Source organism: Bos indicus x Bos taurus, chromosome 1 (genome assembly GCF_003369695.1).
Source record: "Bos indicus x Bos taurus breed Angus x Brahman F1 hybrid chromosome 1, Bos_hybrid_MaternalHap_v2.0, whole genome shotgun sequence".
Lineage (NCBI taxonomy): Eukaryota > Metazoa > Chordata > Mammalia > Artiodactyla > Bovidae > Bos > Bos indicus x Bos taurus.
Genome location: NC_040076.1, coordinates 143,454,890 through 143,472,873, shown reverse-complemented (window position 1 = coordinate 143,472,873; position 17,984 = coordinate 143,454,890). Strand labels below are relative to the sequence as shown.

General features: G+C 45.9%; 1 protein-coding gene across 1 annotated transcript in view; it reads right to left on the bottom strand.

Annotated features, from left to right (window-relative positions):
* Positions 1-17,984, bottom strand: part of TRAPPC10 (trafficking protein particle complex 10) — a 75,799-nt gene that overhangs the window by 35,889 nt on the left and 21,926 nt on the right. The window contains exons 3-7 of the mRNA XM_027547292.1: positions 16,690-16,825; positions 8,156-8,352; positions 5,727-5,922; positions 3,820-3,931; positions 1,105-1,352 (exon numbers count right to left, since the gene is read on the bottom strand). Of these exons, the coding sequence (XP_027403093.1) occupies positions 1,105-1,352; positions 3,820-3,931; positions 5,727-5,922; positions 8,156-8,352; positions 16,690-16,825 (889 nt within the window). The remainder of the gene's footprint in view (positions 1-1,104; positions 1,353-3,819; positions 3,932-5,726; positions 5,923-8,155; positions 8,353-16,689; positions 16,826-17,984) is intronic.

Below are 17,984 nucleotides of genomic sequence, written 5' to 3'. Positions count from 1 at the left end.
TCGGTGACAGGTGGCCACAAGAACATCACCTCAAGGTGGAAAGTGTTCTTTTTTTCTCATATGTTCGATTAGATGTCCAAAGAAGAAAAATAATTTGATAAAATGTCTTAAATTCTCAAGTTTGTGGCTCAGCTAGGCTAGGCATCTCTTCTTTAGAAATTAGCACAATAGTTTATCTTATTGAGTCTGTTATTTAGCTTTTTAGGGAACATAAAACAGAAATGTCTATGATACGAAAACTACCCCTACCACCAGTGCCCTGGGTCTTCACTAACTGTGCCCCCAGAGCCCTGACGTGGAGCCCAACAGAAAGGACCGCAGCCTGCCGGGAGGATCCGAGTCTGCGACGAGTTAATTATGTTACCTGAGGTCACCTAACCACTTCCACACCTACTTTCTTCCTTTATAAAATGGAATTAGACCCCCCTCTCAGTTCTTAACCAGGCAGTGGGAGCGGGTGCCTAAGAATCCTCTGAAAGTGTATGTAACAACTGGAGTGTGTATATGTGCAGTTTTCCATGTAAAGAGGTCACTAAAACAAAAAAGGTGAGGACGCCCGGAATGGACAGTCACTAGCGCTCCCCTACCTCACTAAAATGCTTCCAACGCCAAGGGCAGAAAAGAGCCCAGAGCCCTGGGGGTGTTAATCCAGAAAACCAAGTGTTCCGCTACAATGAACACCTTCAGCTAACTGTGTTCTTTCCCACACGCCTGCACACGTGTGCTTGTAACGTATCTCCATTAAACTGGGTGCTACTGATTAACGTGCACAGCTTGCTGTGTGTCACTCACATTGTCACCGGCACGCTCATGTGCAAATTCATGTATCTGAAAGGACAGCTCTGAAAGAAAACAAACACTGCCTGCGAAACCTGATTCTGCGTGTCCCCCAGACGAGTGATCTTGATCAGTGAGGCCCAGCTCCCACAGAGCAAGCCAGGGTTACCTTAAAAATTATATTGAGAAACTCATCTAGGAGGCTCGCTGTGGGCCAATGTGAACTGCACTGTGTTGAGAGCAGAAGTTGTATTTTCTAGCAATTACTTAATCGGTTTCTACACCAACAGTCAGGAAGCGGGTAAATGGGGAAAAGAGACGACTCACTTCCAAGAGCTTCAGCTCCTGCACACAGCTGTGCAGCAGTTCTAGGGCGCGCTGAGCCACCTCCCACGGCCTCTGCAGGAAGAGGAGCAGGGTGCACTGGCGAGAGAACAGGTAACTGCGCAGATCTAACAGGGTGGCTTCTTGCCTCTGTATCAATTCGCGCTTCTCCATATCTATGGGCTTTCGGAGGATCAATCCATTCCAGCTCTTCACCGGCTGGCAGAAAAAAGTCAGCCAGTTGGCACCATCTAAACAAACACACATCGTGAAAGGCGCTGACTGCAGATTCCTTCACCTCACTGCGTGGGACCGTGAGCCCTAGGGGACCGATGGGCGGCTCAACTGCTGTTCGGCCCGAAGCGCCAGCCCCCCCTCGAGGCTGTGGGGAACCCAGCAAGGGACACAGGACAGAGTGCTCACTACAAGAACACCCACTCGGCACCTGGCATTGGGGGACAGGACAGAGGCCACAAGGCACAACGCCGTTGCAGGCCACAAGGCACAACGCCGTTGCAGGCCCCGAGGTTGTGAACAAGCCAGGATGCGATCAGGCCGCCGGGCTGAGGGTCAGGGACACCTCAGGCTCCACAGTCAGTCACCGGGGAGGAGGCAGGAGGCCCAGGCGGGAGTGTGCTATGGGGTTCCTCCCTACCGTGTGCGGGGGAGCAGCCTGGCCACGGGACAGTCTTTTTCTTCTTTCATCCCCACACTCTTCCTGACGTGTTTAAGCCTCCTGCCTGTCTGCCACTCAACCCTGTCAACACCTGAGCCCAGCTCCCAGAGGAAGGGCCCACAGGCACGAGGAAGCAGTAGTAGTGGGAAGCAGGGGGAACCTCCTCTAACTGTCGGAGATTTCCAACAAGGCCCCCCAATTCTAAGAGCCCAAAGACTCAAATATGGTTTTAAACTAAACACAAGCGTCTACAATAACAGGGTCATTCAATCTTAAGGAAAAAAACTTTTTGATCTACCGTTCTCTCTCACAGCCACCTCCCTGGACGTCCACGTCTACCCTGGCATGGTGGCATCGCTTCGTGGCTGCAGGGCCAGCGACAGCACCAGCGTCCCTCACAGACCTGAGCTGAGACTCAGCGGCTCACTGTCCATAAAGTGAGGTGTCCCCCCAGCTGTCAGGCCCTTCCTCAGCAGATCCCTCTGCTAAGGCCCCATCGGAGCCCACTGGGGTTTCCTGGCTCCCCCCCGTTTGGTCAGGCCTCTCTTGGAGGGCCTCCTAGGCCCCCATCTGACACTAACCAGCCTTAGCGCCACCCTCCCCCACACCTGCATCTGCTGCCCAGCCTGCACTTGCTACCCTCACTGCCTGACTCTAAGTGACATACTTGTTTTTCCATATGTCTCCCTTTCATGTAAACTCCATCAAAGAAGGAATTTTGTTGTGTTCCCTACTGTATTCAGAACAGGGAAGGCTCTCAAGAAGTATGTGTATGAATGAACAAAAATGAACCACCTTATCATTTCACTGTAAAAGCTGGTCCAGGCTTACTTTTGGATTTTAAATTGCCCCAGGTTTATTTTAAAACTGAGAGAACAAAGAAACTATGTGAAATATAAGAAACATGTAAGCTATCTGAGACACACACACACACACATATATATATACACACATATATATATGTATAACATGGGTATGTAAGTTATAAGAAATGTAATTTAACTCCCTTTAAGTTTTCAAAATCTAATTAGTAAATTGCTGTAGTTATATGCTTTTGTCTGTGTCTCAGCAAAGTAAGAGATCCAAAGCTGAACTGAATGAAAACTGCCTGGAAGTGGGCCTCAGTGGGTGACATCGAATCACTCTGAAAACCAGGGTGGGGCCACAGGCCAGGGGGGCGGCCCCTGCACCTCACTCCCTACAGGTCTCCTAGCAGACACGACAATGGCTCCTGGGAATCACGCCTTTCTTCAGACACTATGACAAAGGTTCTTAAAAGAACCCCCGATAAAGATGTCTATCATAGCACTGCTTGTGGTAGCAGAGTGGAGACAACCCAAATGCCCAGCACCAGGGGTGGCTGAATCAAGTCTAAGGAGCCCACACTGTGAAGCACTCTGCAGCTACTGTAGAAACAGCTTAGCACCTGACCTGTCCCCCTGAACAGATGCCTGCGATGGACTGCTAGTAAGAACAAGCTACAGACAAATGTCATGATAATGTGATGCCATTTCTACCAAAATAAATACCAAGCAAAGAACAGTGAGCACAATTACAAACTTTTTTCTTTGTACACGGGTCACTGTGCTAGTTTCGTATTTTTAGAAAACTTTAAGACATCGTTAAAAAGATGAACACCCTTTACAATGGTGTCATGTAAGACTCACTGTAGTGAACACTCAAATATCACACAGACAACCTCTTAACCAAAGAAAAAGATCCCCCACACTATGTTAGCAAGGAGGCACAGCATCGGGAGCATCCCTAGACAGACAGCTCAAGCTGTAGAAATGACACTTTATATCTGAAAACAACTCCTTCAACACTTTGATTCCTCAAGATTCTTCCACAAGTGTGACTAACACCTAACCCTCATTTCACTCCCTATAGCAAGATGGGAATATATCCTGCATAATCTGTTTTTAAAAACCACGGAAGATTAGGTAATTAATATTAGGTAAATAACAGCAGCTTCCATACTAGTTAGAAGTGGGGAAAGCTACGGTGAGAAAAGAACTTGTTTCTAAAACTTCACTACTCACCCCCAGCACCAAAGTTGACAACATACTGAGAAAACAAGGCGTCCAGCTCATCGTACTGCACCAGAGCGTCTTCAAACTGCTGCAGCATCTCAAAGACAAAGGCAAGCTCCTCCTAGTCACCCAAAGAAAGTTTAAAAAGGAAAATACAAAATTATAAATCAGTGTTTTGAAGTAAGAAGCCAGGAAAGATCACAACAGAGAAAAGCAAGCAGCATTCTGAACAATGTTTATGCTAAGAAACAGAAAATCAAGTTAATGACCAGGCACAGACAGAAGCAGGAAAAGGCCAGCATGACTCCTGGAGTCCCTCTGTGACGTGCCAGGCCTCAGTGCTCGGCCTCTCGTCCTTGGTACTTCCCTTGCTCCCCAGACAAACACTCTTTAATTAGAATTCTGCTCTATGGAATAGCGGAATCTTCTCCTTCCTTTACTTATTAAACCAACTACTTATTTATATCTATGGAGACACAAGGATTCTGATTCTATCCCACGGGGTGCATCTCTGATCTGTCACTACTCATTTGCTGCACACACTGCTCCTGCTTTGGATGTCAGGAGGCCCCTGGAGGTAGTGTGTGTGCTCCTTTGACAGACCTCCACCTTTTTCTTGAGCACCTGCTTACTTTCTGCTTCTACAAAATATTGTATTTTCCCTACATTAGCCCTGGAACCAATCATGTCCAGGAGCCCTGGCAACTTTTACTGGAGAATGCAGTTTAGAAACCAAGATCTTAGCACTAAGTCTGCTCACTGCTACTGAGGTGTCATTTTTTCCAGACCCCATCAGAGGAGAGAGCAAAGCAATATTTACATGCACACGCATTAACCGCCACCCACACATACATCAATATTTCTGAATCTATCTACCCAGCCATCCAGTTATCCAACCACGAGTTCACACTGATTCTAAACCAATACCACTGTGTTCATTTGGACTCTTCTCTTTCCTTGTCACTACTCTTAGGAAATAAGTTTAATACGATTGAAGGGTAAAGAGACAGGGTGATCTGAAAGTTCTGTCATAGTCAGCCATACAGGGAATTATGAACACGTTCAAACTCCCTTATGTTGCCCAAAATCACCCAAATATCACCACGACAGGAGCATCAGAATAAGAGACAAACTTCAAAATTTCTAATTAGGGTCTTTTATTTATTCAAGGTTCATTATTTCTTCAGTAATTAATATGCAAGTGATATTTAAATATGAAAATTACAAAATATGAAAATCCTGCTTTTCCAGGCAAAACATGGTGAACAAAGAACAAAGACCCTAAGAGCAACACTCTCATCCCTCTGCAGTGCACGGAGGGTCTCCTCCCCCTAGCTCCTCTGTTTCACATCACTTTGTTCACTTAACACACTCTTCCTCTTAAAAAACAAGAGAACTGACTATAGACCACAATTTCTGGAAACCTAAACACTTTTGTAAGCTAGAGTAAAGAAACCAGCTTAAGACAATCTTTCATTGGAACCCAAAGTTATAAAACTATGGCGGAAACACACTTGGGACTCAAGTAGTTCAACCACAGCGCCAGGCAGGCAGTAGACATCTCATCGTCAGGGCTGTCACCAGTGCTGGGCCCCACGGCCGAAGCCAGGCCCATGGTCGACGACCAGGAGGCCCGAGGCGCCGACAAAAGCAGACCTGCTCTGAGGACAAGGTCATTTCATAAAAGGCTAGATGCCAAGCTCTGAAGCAGCGAGGCAGCTGACACAGTACCTACTCAGGAGACCACCTCCGATCTTCCTTAATCAGCCATGAGAATGAAGCTGGCCACTGCACTGTCACTTGGTCTTATAAGCTACGTCCATATGAATGACCGCAAGAGAGCTGCCTTATTCACAAGAATGAAGAGGGAGGGAAAGAGAAGGAAGCAGTCTCACTCTGCGTAGTCACTCAGGTACCTGCACCATGAAGTATTCACAGAAGCTCCAGCCTGGCTCGGTCCTCTTCTCTCTCAAGGTTCTCATGTCATCCTCAAACTTGCCTAGGTTTTTTGTAAAAGACATAAGAAGTAATGTCCTGAGTTTGGTCAGGAAGGCATTCCAGGATTCCTGAGTTCGGGAGGAGTCCTTCAAGGGATCGGAGAGTACGACACACCTGGGAAGACATGAACAGATTATGCAGAAAACACTCCAGGCACAGACCACCGCCCAACAGTGACCACGATCTTGGGATGCAAACGGGCTTCCTCCCTCCTCTTCCTCTCTTCCCTCTAGAACTGGTGAAACACATCAGGCAGATGATGAGACATCAGATGAGGAAATGGTTTCATCGTGAGCTGGTCTAAGGCTATGTAAGCAGCCAGTGAGTGCTGTTATGAGAGAGGTGCTGCAGAATGGATGGGGGGGTTATGATGAGTCACAAGACTCAGACCCTGTCTACAGGGTGCACTGGAAAATAAGGTGACTGCGCCTCAGTTCCCAAACCCCAGGTGCCCTGCCCACTTCAAAAACCTCTTAGGGTTCCCGGTGACTGACAGACTAAAAGGCAGGTGTTTAACATGGCACCTGAGGACCATAACAACATGGACCAGCCCGGGTGTCCAGCTCTGATTCCTACTCTCTCCAGTTCAAGCCCACTCAGCTTCTCGGGCTCTCCTGTCTTTCTACCCAACACGTTCCTGCTCACCCCACACAACCCTGCTCGCTGACACACCCTCACTGACCCTCCCCCAGCCCCCGCCCCAGCTGCTCCGAGCTCAGCCCCCCGACTCCAGGACCAGTGCCATCAGCGCACCCTGCAAACACTTCTCACTGTTAGTCTGTCTCTCCCACCAGCTGAGCTCAAGAGTAGCGTCAATAAACAATAAATAAAGGCTCAGAAGGACAGGGCTTAACTTATGGGACTTCCCTGGTGGCTCATAAAGAATCCACCTGCAATGCTAGAGACTCAGGTTCGATCCCTGGGACAGGAGGATCCCATGGAAAAGGAAATGGCAGCCCACTCCAGTATTCTTGCCTGGAGAATCCCAGGGACAGAGGAGACTGGTGGGCTACAGACACAGGGTTGCAAAGACTCAGAGAGAACTGAGTGACTGAACAACAACAACAAAGGTATGATACAATTTCACTACAAAAAACTCTGTATCCACGGTGTACAAATCTCAAAGGCTTGTATAAAGTTACAAGTGTTTCCAGTGGATCTGGAAAAGATAACCTGTTCATCCAACAGGTGAAAAAGGTAAAACTTTCTTTATCCTTGAAAACAATATGATCTAGAGAGATGGGTAAATTTGAACTTAGAAATAACTTCTAAATATTGATGCTATGAATTTCAACATTTCTCCTCTATAAATACTTCACCTGAATTACCAGCAAGTGGCAAAATGAACAGATTTTAAGTTTCATTTCCTTTGGGCCCCATCATCCCCCCTGCAGGAAGGACTGATTTACCAGAGGACAAAGGGTGAAACAGCCACAGTCTAGACGGCCCACCAGATGAGTAATCAGTACCAAGAAGGAAATTTTAAAACTTGCAGCTGGCCTTAATTTCAGTCACCCCACTCACCTCACTCCACCGCATTAGATACTGTTTCTTCCCCTGAAAGATAAAGCGGTCCAGGCAGCTCACTCCTAAGCCCCATCCCACCATGGAAGTAACATCATCTGTTCACTGTATGAGCTGCTGGGTCTGCTGGCTCAGCAGTTTCTCCTTAAGGCCTTAAAGATTGCAATCATCCACGTTTATTTCTGACCAGATGCAGAGTTCTCTACTACAGGGGTGGATGAAAAAAGAAACCTACATGAACAGCAACCACCAAAACAATATTTTCCTTCAGTGACCTGGTGCTTATCAACCAGACAATACATCCTTTACACTCTCCGTCCCTCATTAAGACCTTCAACGTTTACTGTTTCCAGATCTTCTCCTTATTAATTAAAGCAACAAACAAACTAAGCTTCAGAAATTCCCATCAAGCGTTGTTAACTCAGAAAAGGAGAACCCAAAGCAGCTGATGAAGTCAGGGCTGGTGGGGGCCGATCTGAGCAGAGCAGCGTCCACAGAGCAGGCACCAGTGTGGCAAGGAGCTCCGCGCAGGGGCCTCCCTGTCACTGGGATGCCGCTGCAAAGACAACACGTGACCCTGTGTCAGCAATACTCACCAAGAGCCTGGAAATGCACAAAAAGTTTTACCCAATTTTCCTTTTAGGGAATCCATTAAGGAGACAATTAAGGAGGGGCCTGGTCTCCTCGGCTGCATCCACCACATGCTCAAGCATCAGGCACAGGGCAGGCACTCACAGAGCAAATACTTATGATCACCTGGAAGCCAGTCAACTATCTCACCTAGATGTCAGCCCAATGAGGTTAACAGCAGACACACACGTACCTGTCACTCTGTTTATTACAGAAATCATTTCTTATTTTGTCCACAATGGAAGCTCGGGGAAGTATGTTGGTTTTGTTTTTTTTCTTGGCATCATTTTCAACCACCACAATTAACCAGTCCACGGAGCTATAAGCTTTCAGAACATTCTGCCACTTGGTGAGGTCATCCTTTACCGTAGCTTTATACACTTCAGTATCCTGAAAATAAATGAGTCAACGTGAAGACAGATTTATCAACAGCCTGTAGTTTATAGGGCAAAAGAGCCTGATAACAGACAGCAGCAGGCTTTTCCGCTCTGGGGCACGGACACTCCATGGAGTCTGCGGCCGGCCCAGCTGCGGCGCTCAGGGCAGGCTCCCACCATGCCCCAGGTGCACGTCGTCCCTGAGCCCAGGGGCACCAAGGGGAAGTCCTCCAACGTCATGAGGAAGAGCTGGAAAGGCAGAGGGCCCAGCACACTGCCCACCGAGACACACTCTGCTAAGAAGGCTGGGATTTTAAAACCCAGGTCTGCAGGGTTAGGGCCCTGGGCCCAAACACGGCAGGGTCCCCTCCGGTCACGGCCCCACCATGACAGGAAAGGGGAGCGGCCGGTCCCGCTGCAGACCCACTGCCATCTAGGGGCGGGGGCTTCACCGTGGCTTCCTCCACAGCCCCATGGCACTCCAGGAGCCCCTAGAACCACTCCAACCTCAATGCCACTTGCAGGCCATGTCAGAGACAAGGCAGCTTTAGAGGTGACCCAGACAAAGAGGACAATCCAGGACTTTTGGAAGTTTTTCTCATTCACATGGCCTCAACAGCGGAGCCAACATGGGCCTGGAAATCAAAGCTACTCCTGACTCGGGGCCTAAACGGCAGCCTGCTGGAGACGGTAGTCCTTCTGCCCCGGACATCAACAAGCCCAGCCTCAGCTCTCCTCCAGAGAGAAGCAGGGAGACACAAATTCTCCTTGCTTTGTAACTCTGTTTACAACTGATCTTATGCTCCATGAATCCACTCAGCAGATTAAGAGCGAAAATCGAAACCAAGATGCTTAACTCATTTCAGTATCAGATATTTTCAGACCTTTGGAAACTATAATTAATAGCTACTGTCTAAATATATTCTTTCCCTCTTTGAAGAAAAGGATTCCTTATTATTCTGCCCATATTTCCTCTGGATTTCTTTAGTCTCTTTTGAATAACACTCATGTGACTGATCCATGAATGAGTTAAATCTCAAATTCTGTATCAAGTCCCTCCCTTTCATTTAATCAGTAAGTGAAAAGTTCCAAAAGGCAGTACTTAAAAACCTTAAAAACTGCTAGGTCCTCAGTGTAACTCTGAAACAACTACAATCTGAAAAAGAACTTTTGGTTAAAAGGAAAACCATCCTGCAAAATTCTGATTTCTGTGAATTAATATCCAACAGTAACACACTCACAAACTGCTTATTTTCCACACAATGGCAGTGCTTAGGACCAGAAGTTTTACAGGGCTGGTGTTTTGTCAGAACACAGATACCTGACCCCTGGAAAGTGAAACCAGAAGGCCAGGGGGTGGCAGCCCAGGACCCAGCAGTTTCAAAATCAAAGCACAGATGCAGATCTCAAGGCCCACCGGACAGGGAGAGGTGAGGCAACATGATAAGTTCCAAGGAGGCCTTCCCAGGCGCCCTTTGCCAGAACCCACCACAAGGGGGGCAACCACACCCCAAGGGGACACCAGCCCCTCTCCTGGGGACGCTGTGGGTGGCAGCCTGCAGGGACTCTCAGAAGAGGCCTCAACGAGCAGCAGGAAGGACAGAGTCCCCCGAAGTCCTAGAGGAATCAGGACAGAACCCAGGCCATGGCTCACGATGGTGAGCAAACAACAAACATTCCAAGAGAGGCTCAGTGACTCTGCAGAAGAGGAACCCAAGCTGAACCCGTGGGGCTAAGGGTCTCTCAGGAAACCACAGTGAAGAGAGGAAAACCCCATCATGGAGGACAGTGAGTGCCTGGCTTCTCTGAGCTGGAGAAAGTCACACACACACAAAGGGAAGGAATGAGAACTGACCCTGGGTGCTGCACTGAACTGGGTTGTGTGTATGCACACGTTCACATGCACGGGCACAAAGAGTTACATATGGAGGTGTAAACACACGTGTGGGGACACATACACACATGCACACATGTATCCTCCAACCTATGCTGTCCTTAGTCGCTCAGTCTTCTCCAACCCTTTGCAACCTCATGGACTGCAGCCCACCAGGCTCCAATCTAGACAGCATATTAAAAATCAGAGACAAAGGTCCATATAGTCAAAGCTATGGTTTTTCCAATAATTATGTATGGATGTGGGAGTTGGATCATAAAGAAAGCTGAGCACCGAAGAAGATGCTTTCAAATTATGGTGCTGGAGAAGACTCTCGAGAGTCCTTTGGACAACAAGGAAATTAAATCAGTCAGTCCTAATGGAAATCAACCCTGAATATTCATTGGAAGGACGGATGCTGAAGCTAAAGCCCCAGTACTTTGGCCACCTGATGTGAAGAACCAACTCATTGGAAAAGACCCTGATGATGAGAAAGATTGAGGGCAGGAGGCAGAGGATGAGATGGTTGGATGGCATCACTGACTCAATGGACATGAGTTTGAGCAAACTCCAGGAGATAGTGAAGGACAGGGAAGCCTGCTGTGGCTGCAGCTCATGGGGTCACAAGGAGTTGGATACAACTTGGCAACTGAACAACAACAACAGAAAGGATCAAATTTAAACATAACTTAAATAAAGCACAAAGAAAATTTCTGGGATTACATAAAATAACAGCACCAAACAAGATAAAATTCACAATGTCTAGCATCCAATAAAAAACTGCCAAGCAGGTAAAGAAATAAGAATATAAGATCTATAAAAAGCAGAAAAACCACTCAAAAGAAACAGACTCAGTAAATACAGATAACAGAGTTAGTAGACAAGGCCATTAAAATAGCTATTGCTGCCATATTTCATATGTTCATGAAGGCAGAGAAAGACTGATGCTAAGCAGAGACAGGAAAAGATATTTTAAAAGAAGGAGAAGACCCCTGAGGAACTCAAAGAGATGAAAACCACAATGTCTAAACTGAAAAATACACTGGGTAGGACTAAGACCAGATTAGACACTGAAGAAGAAACAACCCGTTAACGTGAAGGCACAGGAACAGAAATTATCCAAATGAAACACAGATGAAGACTGATGACGCGCCCACAGTGCAGTGACTCGGGAGGCGTCAAGTGACCTCACACAGAGCTAACGGAGTCCCCAAAGGAGAGAAGAGGAACAGAAAAAATAGTTGAAGAAATAATGACCAAAAATGTGCCAAATTTGATCAAAATTATAAATCCCGAAAGTAAAAAAGCAAAAACAAAAACCCAAAATCCAAGCACAAGAAATGAAGGTCCACCGTGGCACATCATAATCAAACTGCTTAAAATCACTGATAAAGAAAAAGAATCCTAAAACAACACAGGAGGACTTCTCTGGTGGTCCAGTGGCTAAGAATCCACCCGCCGATGCAGGGAACACTAGTTCCACCCCTGATAAGAGAAGACCCCACGTGCCATGGGACAGCTGGGCCGACGCACCACGACGGCTGAGCCTGCGCTCTAGAGCCCGCGCGCCTCAGAGCCTGTGCTCCGCAAGAGAGGCCACCACCACAAGAGACCCAGGCGCCACAACTGGGGAGAGCCCACGGGCAGCAACCAAGACCCAGGGCGGGCGTCACTTAGTCCATCAGTTTGGAAAAAAAAAAAACACCAAAGGAAAGACATTTTATGTACAAAATAACAGTCAAAATTCAAAGATGTTTCATGGGTAACAATGGAAAGCAAAGGACAGTGAAGCAACATCTTCTAAGTGCTAAAAGCGGGGTGGCGGGGGGGCGCGGAGCAGGGAGAACCTTCGCACAAGACCTATCACGGAAATATTCTCCAAAAATAAAGGCAAAATAAATAGCTCCTCAAATATTTAACGGCTGAGAAGAACTCATCACCAATGGCCCTGCACTATACAGAAGCAGAAAGAAGTCCTTCAGGCAGAAAGAAATGAACACCACCTGAAAACCTGGATGCACACAGGAAGGGGGTGCACTGGAAATGCTAAACACGCAGGCAGACATGAAAGACACACTTTCCCAGGTTTATTCTCTTTACAACACGCTTGATGGTTTACAGCAAAAACAACAACCATGTACTGTGGGTCTACCACACACGTAAGGCTGAATGTACGCACAGTCACATGAGGCAGGGGCGAGAAAGGCAGTGCTGTGACCCCGCATACTGTCTCAAGCAGCACAGCAGACGTGAAGGAAGGAGGCGTAACTTACAGTGTGGACTACAAACCCAAAAGCAACCACTAAAATAACACAACGGAATTTTACTTCTAAATCTAAAATCCTAAACATTGTCAACTTGCTCCAGGAATTTTTCTTAATAAAAGGAAAAGTGAAAGTGAAGTCTCTCAGTCATGTCTGACTCTTCAGGACCCTACAGACTGTAGCCCACCAGGCTCCTCTGTCCATGGGATTTTCCAGGCAAGAATACTGGAGTGGGTTGCCATTTCCTTCTCCAGGGGATCTTCCCAACCCAGGGATCAAACTCAAATCTCCCACACTGTGGGCAGACTCTTTACCGTCTGAGCCACCATGGAATCCCATGGTGGGATTCTTTAGCCATGGAAATTTTCTTACTAGATGATAACCAAAACTAAAACAGAAAAAAAAAACCTCCACAGGATTCCTACTAGGAAATGTAAGTTTAAGGAGGAAAAAAATCATCTATAATGTCCACCTGATGCAAAGAGCCAAATCATTGGAAAAGACCCTGATGCTGGGGAAGACTGAAGGCAGGAAGAAAAGGGGACAAGAGAGGATGAGATGGTTGGATGGCATCACTGACTCAACGGACACGAGTTTGAGCAAACCCTGGGTAGTGAAGGACAGGAAAGCCTGGCGTGCCGTAATCCATGGGGTCACGACGAGTCAGACATGACTGAGTGACTCAACAACAACATAATGTCCACAAACACGAAATACATCTTGCAGTAAGAATGCAAGACTTCTATGAAAAACATTACAACACATTACAGAAGAACATTAAAAAGCCATGAAGAATGGTTCCCAGAGGAGAAGATCCATCATCATTAAAATTCTTCTCAGATGAATGTATTAACAGTTTCAAGGCAGTCCCAATCAAAACATCTCCAGTCTTCTGGTTTTTCCCTTTTCAATCAGTTATCTATGATTTTGTAACAAACCACTACAGAACAGACTGGCCCAGAAGACTGACTGTTCCCAAGTCTACAGCTCGTCTGCTCCACCTGGTGTCAGCTGTGGCCCTGGGATATATTTAAATTCACATCTTTAAAGACCTATATCACTAAAAACTTAAGAATGAAGATAAACGTATTTCCAACTCAAAACAACTAGGAAAAGAAAAAGTAAACTATAAGAAAACAAAAGGAAGGAGACAGTGAGAAATGAAAGCAGAAATTAATGAGACAGAAAACACACCAACTGTATATCAGACTAACAAATGAAAATCCTGGTTCTGGAGGAAAGGGGAGAATCAAACTAGCTAATTTCATCAAGAAAGAAAGAAAAAAAAACCAAAACACCAATACACAAAGTAAGAAATAACAATGGAGAAATAACTATTGACACAGAGCACACTTCAAAAGTCGAAAAAAGACTATTCATACGTCTCAATGGAAAGAGATTTTAAAATTTAACTGAAATGTAGAATTTGTAAGAAAAACACAGTTTATCAAAGTAGACAAATGGTTAAAACAGACCAACTTTCATGGAAGGGATACAGAACATAATCAAGAAACCATCCCATGAGAGTGCCAGGCCCAGACGATTTCTCAGAACTCTGTCAAATTATGAATCAAGCATAACATTGATAGTGAAGTTGCTCAGTCATGTCTGACTCTTTGCGAGCCCATGGACTGCAGCCCACCAGGCTCCTCCGTCCATGTGATTTTCCAGGCAAGAATACTGGAGTGGGTTGCCATTTCCTTCTCCAGGGGATCTTCCTGACCCAGGGATCGAACCTGGGTCTCCCGCATTGTAGGCAGATGCTTTACCGTCTGAGCCACTAGGGAAGTAGCTAAACCTTATAAACACAATACACAAAAAAGTTAAAGACCAATCACTTGTGAATGCAGATGCAAAAAATCCTAAATAAAATGAACAGACACCAATGTCACATTAAGAAAATAATACTCTGACCAAGTGGAATACACCAGGAATACGAGTATGGTTCAAAAATACCCATTACCAGTAATGTAATTCAACGTATTAGTAGATCTAAGTGAGAAAAATCATATGATTATCTCCACCAGGTATGACAAAGCCTTTAACAGAATTCAACAGTGTATTCCTAATTTAAAAAACTCTCGAGAAAATAGGAATGGATGGAAGTTCCTTCACACACTGACTCAAATCCACCTGATTCCCACAGCCAGCACCCTACTTACTGGGGGGTACCAATCACAGGCATTCCCACTGAACCAGGAACAAGGAAAAGATACCCACTGTCTCCACCACTAACAGACAATGTCCTAGACCAGGAAAGTAATTTGAGACATAAGAACTGAAAAGGAAGCAGTAAGACTCTGCAGGTGGCAAGATAGGATGACTGGAAAACCCTAGACTTTGGGGCCTGCAGACACTGGTTTTGAGAACCAATGACAAAACGAACTCAAACAATAAAAAAAATCCAGCAAGGTTAACATGAAAAAAAAAAAAAAAACCCCCAACAGTCTCTATATACACAAAAAATCACCAACTGGAAGAAAATGTGAGAAAAAAATCCTACTGACAATAGCAACAAAAAAGGTAAAATACTTAGAAAAGGAATTGAACACTAAGGTTCATATGAAAAAATAAACACGCCAGGGCAACCAGGCAAACACTGAAAAGAACGACCCCTGAGAGCGACCAGCCCAGCCAGGTCTGAACGTGGACTGGCAGGCCCGGGAAAGCACGCACTGCACACAGGCTCTGCACTCTTCTCAGCCAGCCTGTTTCAGGCAGTCGTGTTTATAGCAACTCTGAAACCATTCTATGCACACTGCAGCCCTGAGCAGGTTAAGTGAAGGTGCCCATGTTGTCAGGGCCAGGGTGGATATAAACACAGAACAGGTTAAGGCAAGAAAGCACCCTGGGGTTAGGCTAAAATCAGAGGCATCGGTATCAAGTCATGATTTCTAAGACATGTGCTTTCAGAGCCCTGTGGAGTCAACTGGCGCAGCAGCAGGGCCATTCCTGCCATGCCAGGGGGATCAAGGCCTTGAGAAAAAACGGCTGATTCCAACACAGGGGTAGCAAAGGGACAAGAACCCAGAATATTCTGTCATGTCTAAAGTTAGAAAGTGCTCAGAAGGCCACAGGAGCCAGTTTGAAGTGACTCTCACTGGCCAAACCTGAGACAACTTGAACATCAAAATAAAGACAATGAACTGTAAAGCATTAAAAGAGAAGCCCACATGGGTTTCTGATAACTTGGGAAGAAGTGTGTGCAGGCTGTGGTGATGTCTGGGTCAGGAAGAACCAGCCTTGTGCTAAATCCAATCTGGATGTTGGAGGATTCCCATCACTGTGCCATAGGAAGTGCCTCCCTGCACACACACTGCACCCATCACATGGCTTGTGCTGACCCCTGTGTTCCCCAGGAGTTCAGAGCACTGCTACGTGCCAGGCAGAGGTTGCCTATGTGCCTGGTCCAATAAAACCCCAGGCGTCGCATCTCTAACGAGCCCCCCTGGTGGACAACACCTCACATAAACTAGCCTAAGAGTTTGCGGGGAAGAAGCCTGTCCATGTGACTTCACAGGGAAAGGCTACAAAGTAGAACTACAATAACTACTCTGCATCCTCAGATCCAGGTTAAAACGTCACAATGTGTAATGATTCATGTACTCTGTACACTGCTAACTGCTTATTTTATTAGAGTTGAAACAGATAGAACAAATGACCCACAGAATTTTCCATTCGTTCATGAAAGAATTCAGGTTCATGAGTACAGAACTGCCAAGTAAAGGCCAGGGTGCCCACAGCAGCAGTGTCCGCTCTCTCAACAGGCATCACAAAGCACCTCCTGCACCAGACTCGGGGGGTGAGTTAGGAGACAGCTCCCTGCCCACAGAGAGCCTGCCAACCAGCACCAGAGACAGACAAGGATTCTCAAGGAGAATAACAGCCATGTGGTGACTACAGGGTGCGAGGAAAACAAAGCTGAAAGGAACTGTTAGAAATAGCTAGTGCCCACCAGGACACAGGGAGATGGCTCACAAGAACTGGAAACGTAGGAAGTAATTCGGTGACTGTATTTGGTGATTACGATGAGTACATGCACTGGGCCAGAGCAGAACTAAGCCATGGCAAAGTCATACACTTGGCTGAAGAATGGAGAAAAGAGAATACCAAAAAATTAAAATAGTAAATTTCAAAAAGTATAGCTGTCTCAGCAAAACCCAGACCTGTGAGTTCTCAACCCATTATAATGTTCCCCACAATGAATACTCACACAGCACTCCGTCCAGTAAATGTGCAGGAAGGGGAAGGTCAGCAGGGCTTTGTTCCCTTCTTTGGGCAGCAGCTCCTCTTTGAACTGAACAAAGTTAGACTCCAGGTGAATCATCTTTGGAGCCCGGCCATAGGACCTATCAACAATTGTGAACGAGTCACTGAGAAACATGAGAATGTTCAGCAGAAGGAAAACGAGAAAAGACAACAATCTCATCATATCTATGCGTTCAGAAGTGCATAGGTGATACTAACCCTGAACTTTAACTATTATATGTTCCATTTGAAAAGATGCTATAAATTACTTTAAACACAGTTCATGTGTCAAAGCTCTTCATAACTCCATTTGCAACAGTACAGACTTCTGAGAAAAATGTCAGTATACAGTCACCATAAAAGCAGCACAGTGTTTCCCAAATGTCAAAAGTGCAGTTTGAAACTACCAAAGCTTTAAACTGCTCTAATATTTTTGCAACAAACTGCATTATCCAAAAAAGAGAACTGTCTGGTGAAAAAGAACAGGTTTCTGCTTGCACAGCATAAATAGTGGTAACCACCCATCCTTCAATTTTTTTTAAAGGACATCTCAAGGAAATTTTTAAAAATAATTTTTAAATTTATTTTCGGCTGTGCTGGGTCTTTGCTGCTCTTCATGGGCTTTCTCTAGTTGCAGCAAGTGGGGGCTACTCTTCGTTGCAGTGCTTGGGGTTTTCTTGTTGCAGGGCACGGGCTCTAGGCAGCAGGCTTCAGCAGCTGCAGTGCGTGGGCTCAGCAGTTGCTGGGCTCTAGAGCACAGGCTCAGTAGCTATGGCTCACAGGCTCAGTTGCTCCGTGGCATGTAGGATCTTCCTAGAACAGGGATCAAACCTATATTGGAAGGCAGATTCTTACCCACTGCATCACCAGGGAAGTCCCGTCCTCCAATTTTCCTCAATCCAAGAACCAAGATCCCACAAGCTACACACCTAATCGATGGCTATCATAGAGTATGGACACTGCTTAATTATCCTTCTAAAAATAAATTAGACCACATACATCTCTTTTCCACACCTCTGTTTTCCACACCTCTATTTTCCACCTCTAGTGAGCTGTCTCTTTTACATATCTACAGATGGATTTTATTCTTTTTGTCTAACCTAAGGATTCTCCATGATGAATAAACTGAAAACAACCATACTGAATGTTATTATGCTTTAACTTGTGGATTTTCTATCTCACACTAGTTTTTTCTGTCCTTGGTGAGATTAATCAAGTTTTCCTTTTCCATCCTTTTTCTCTGTTAGCTTGAAAGTTTAA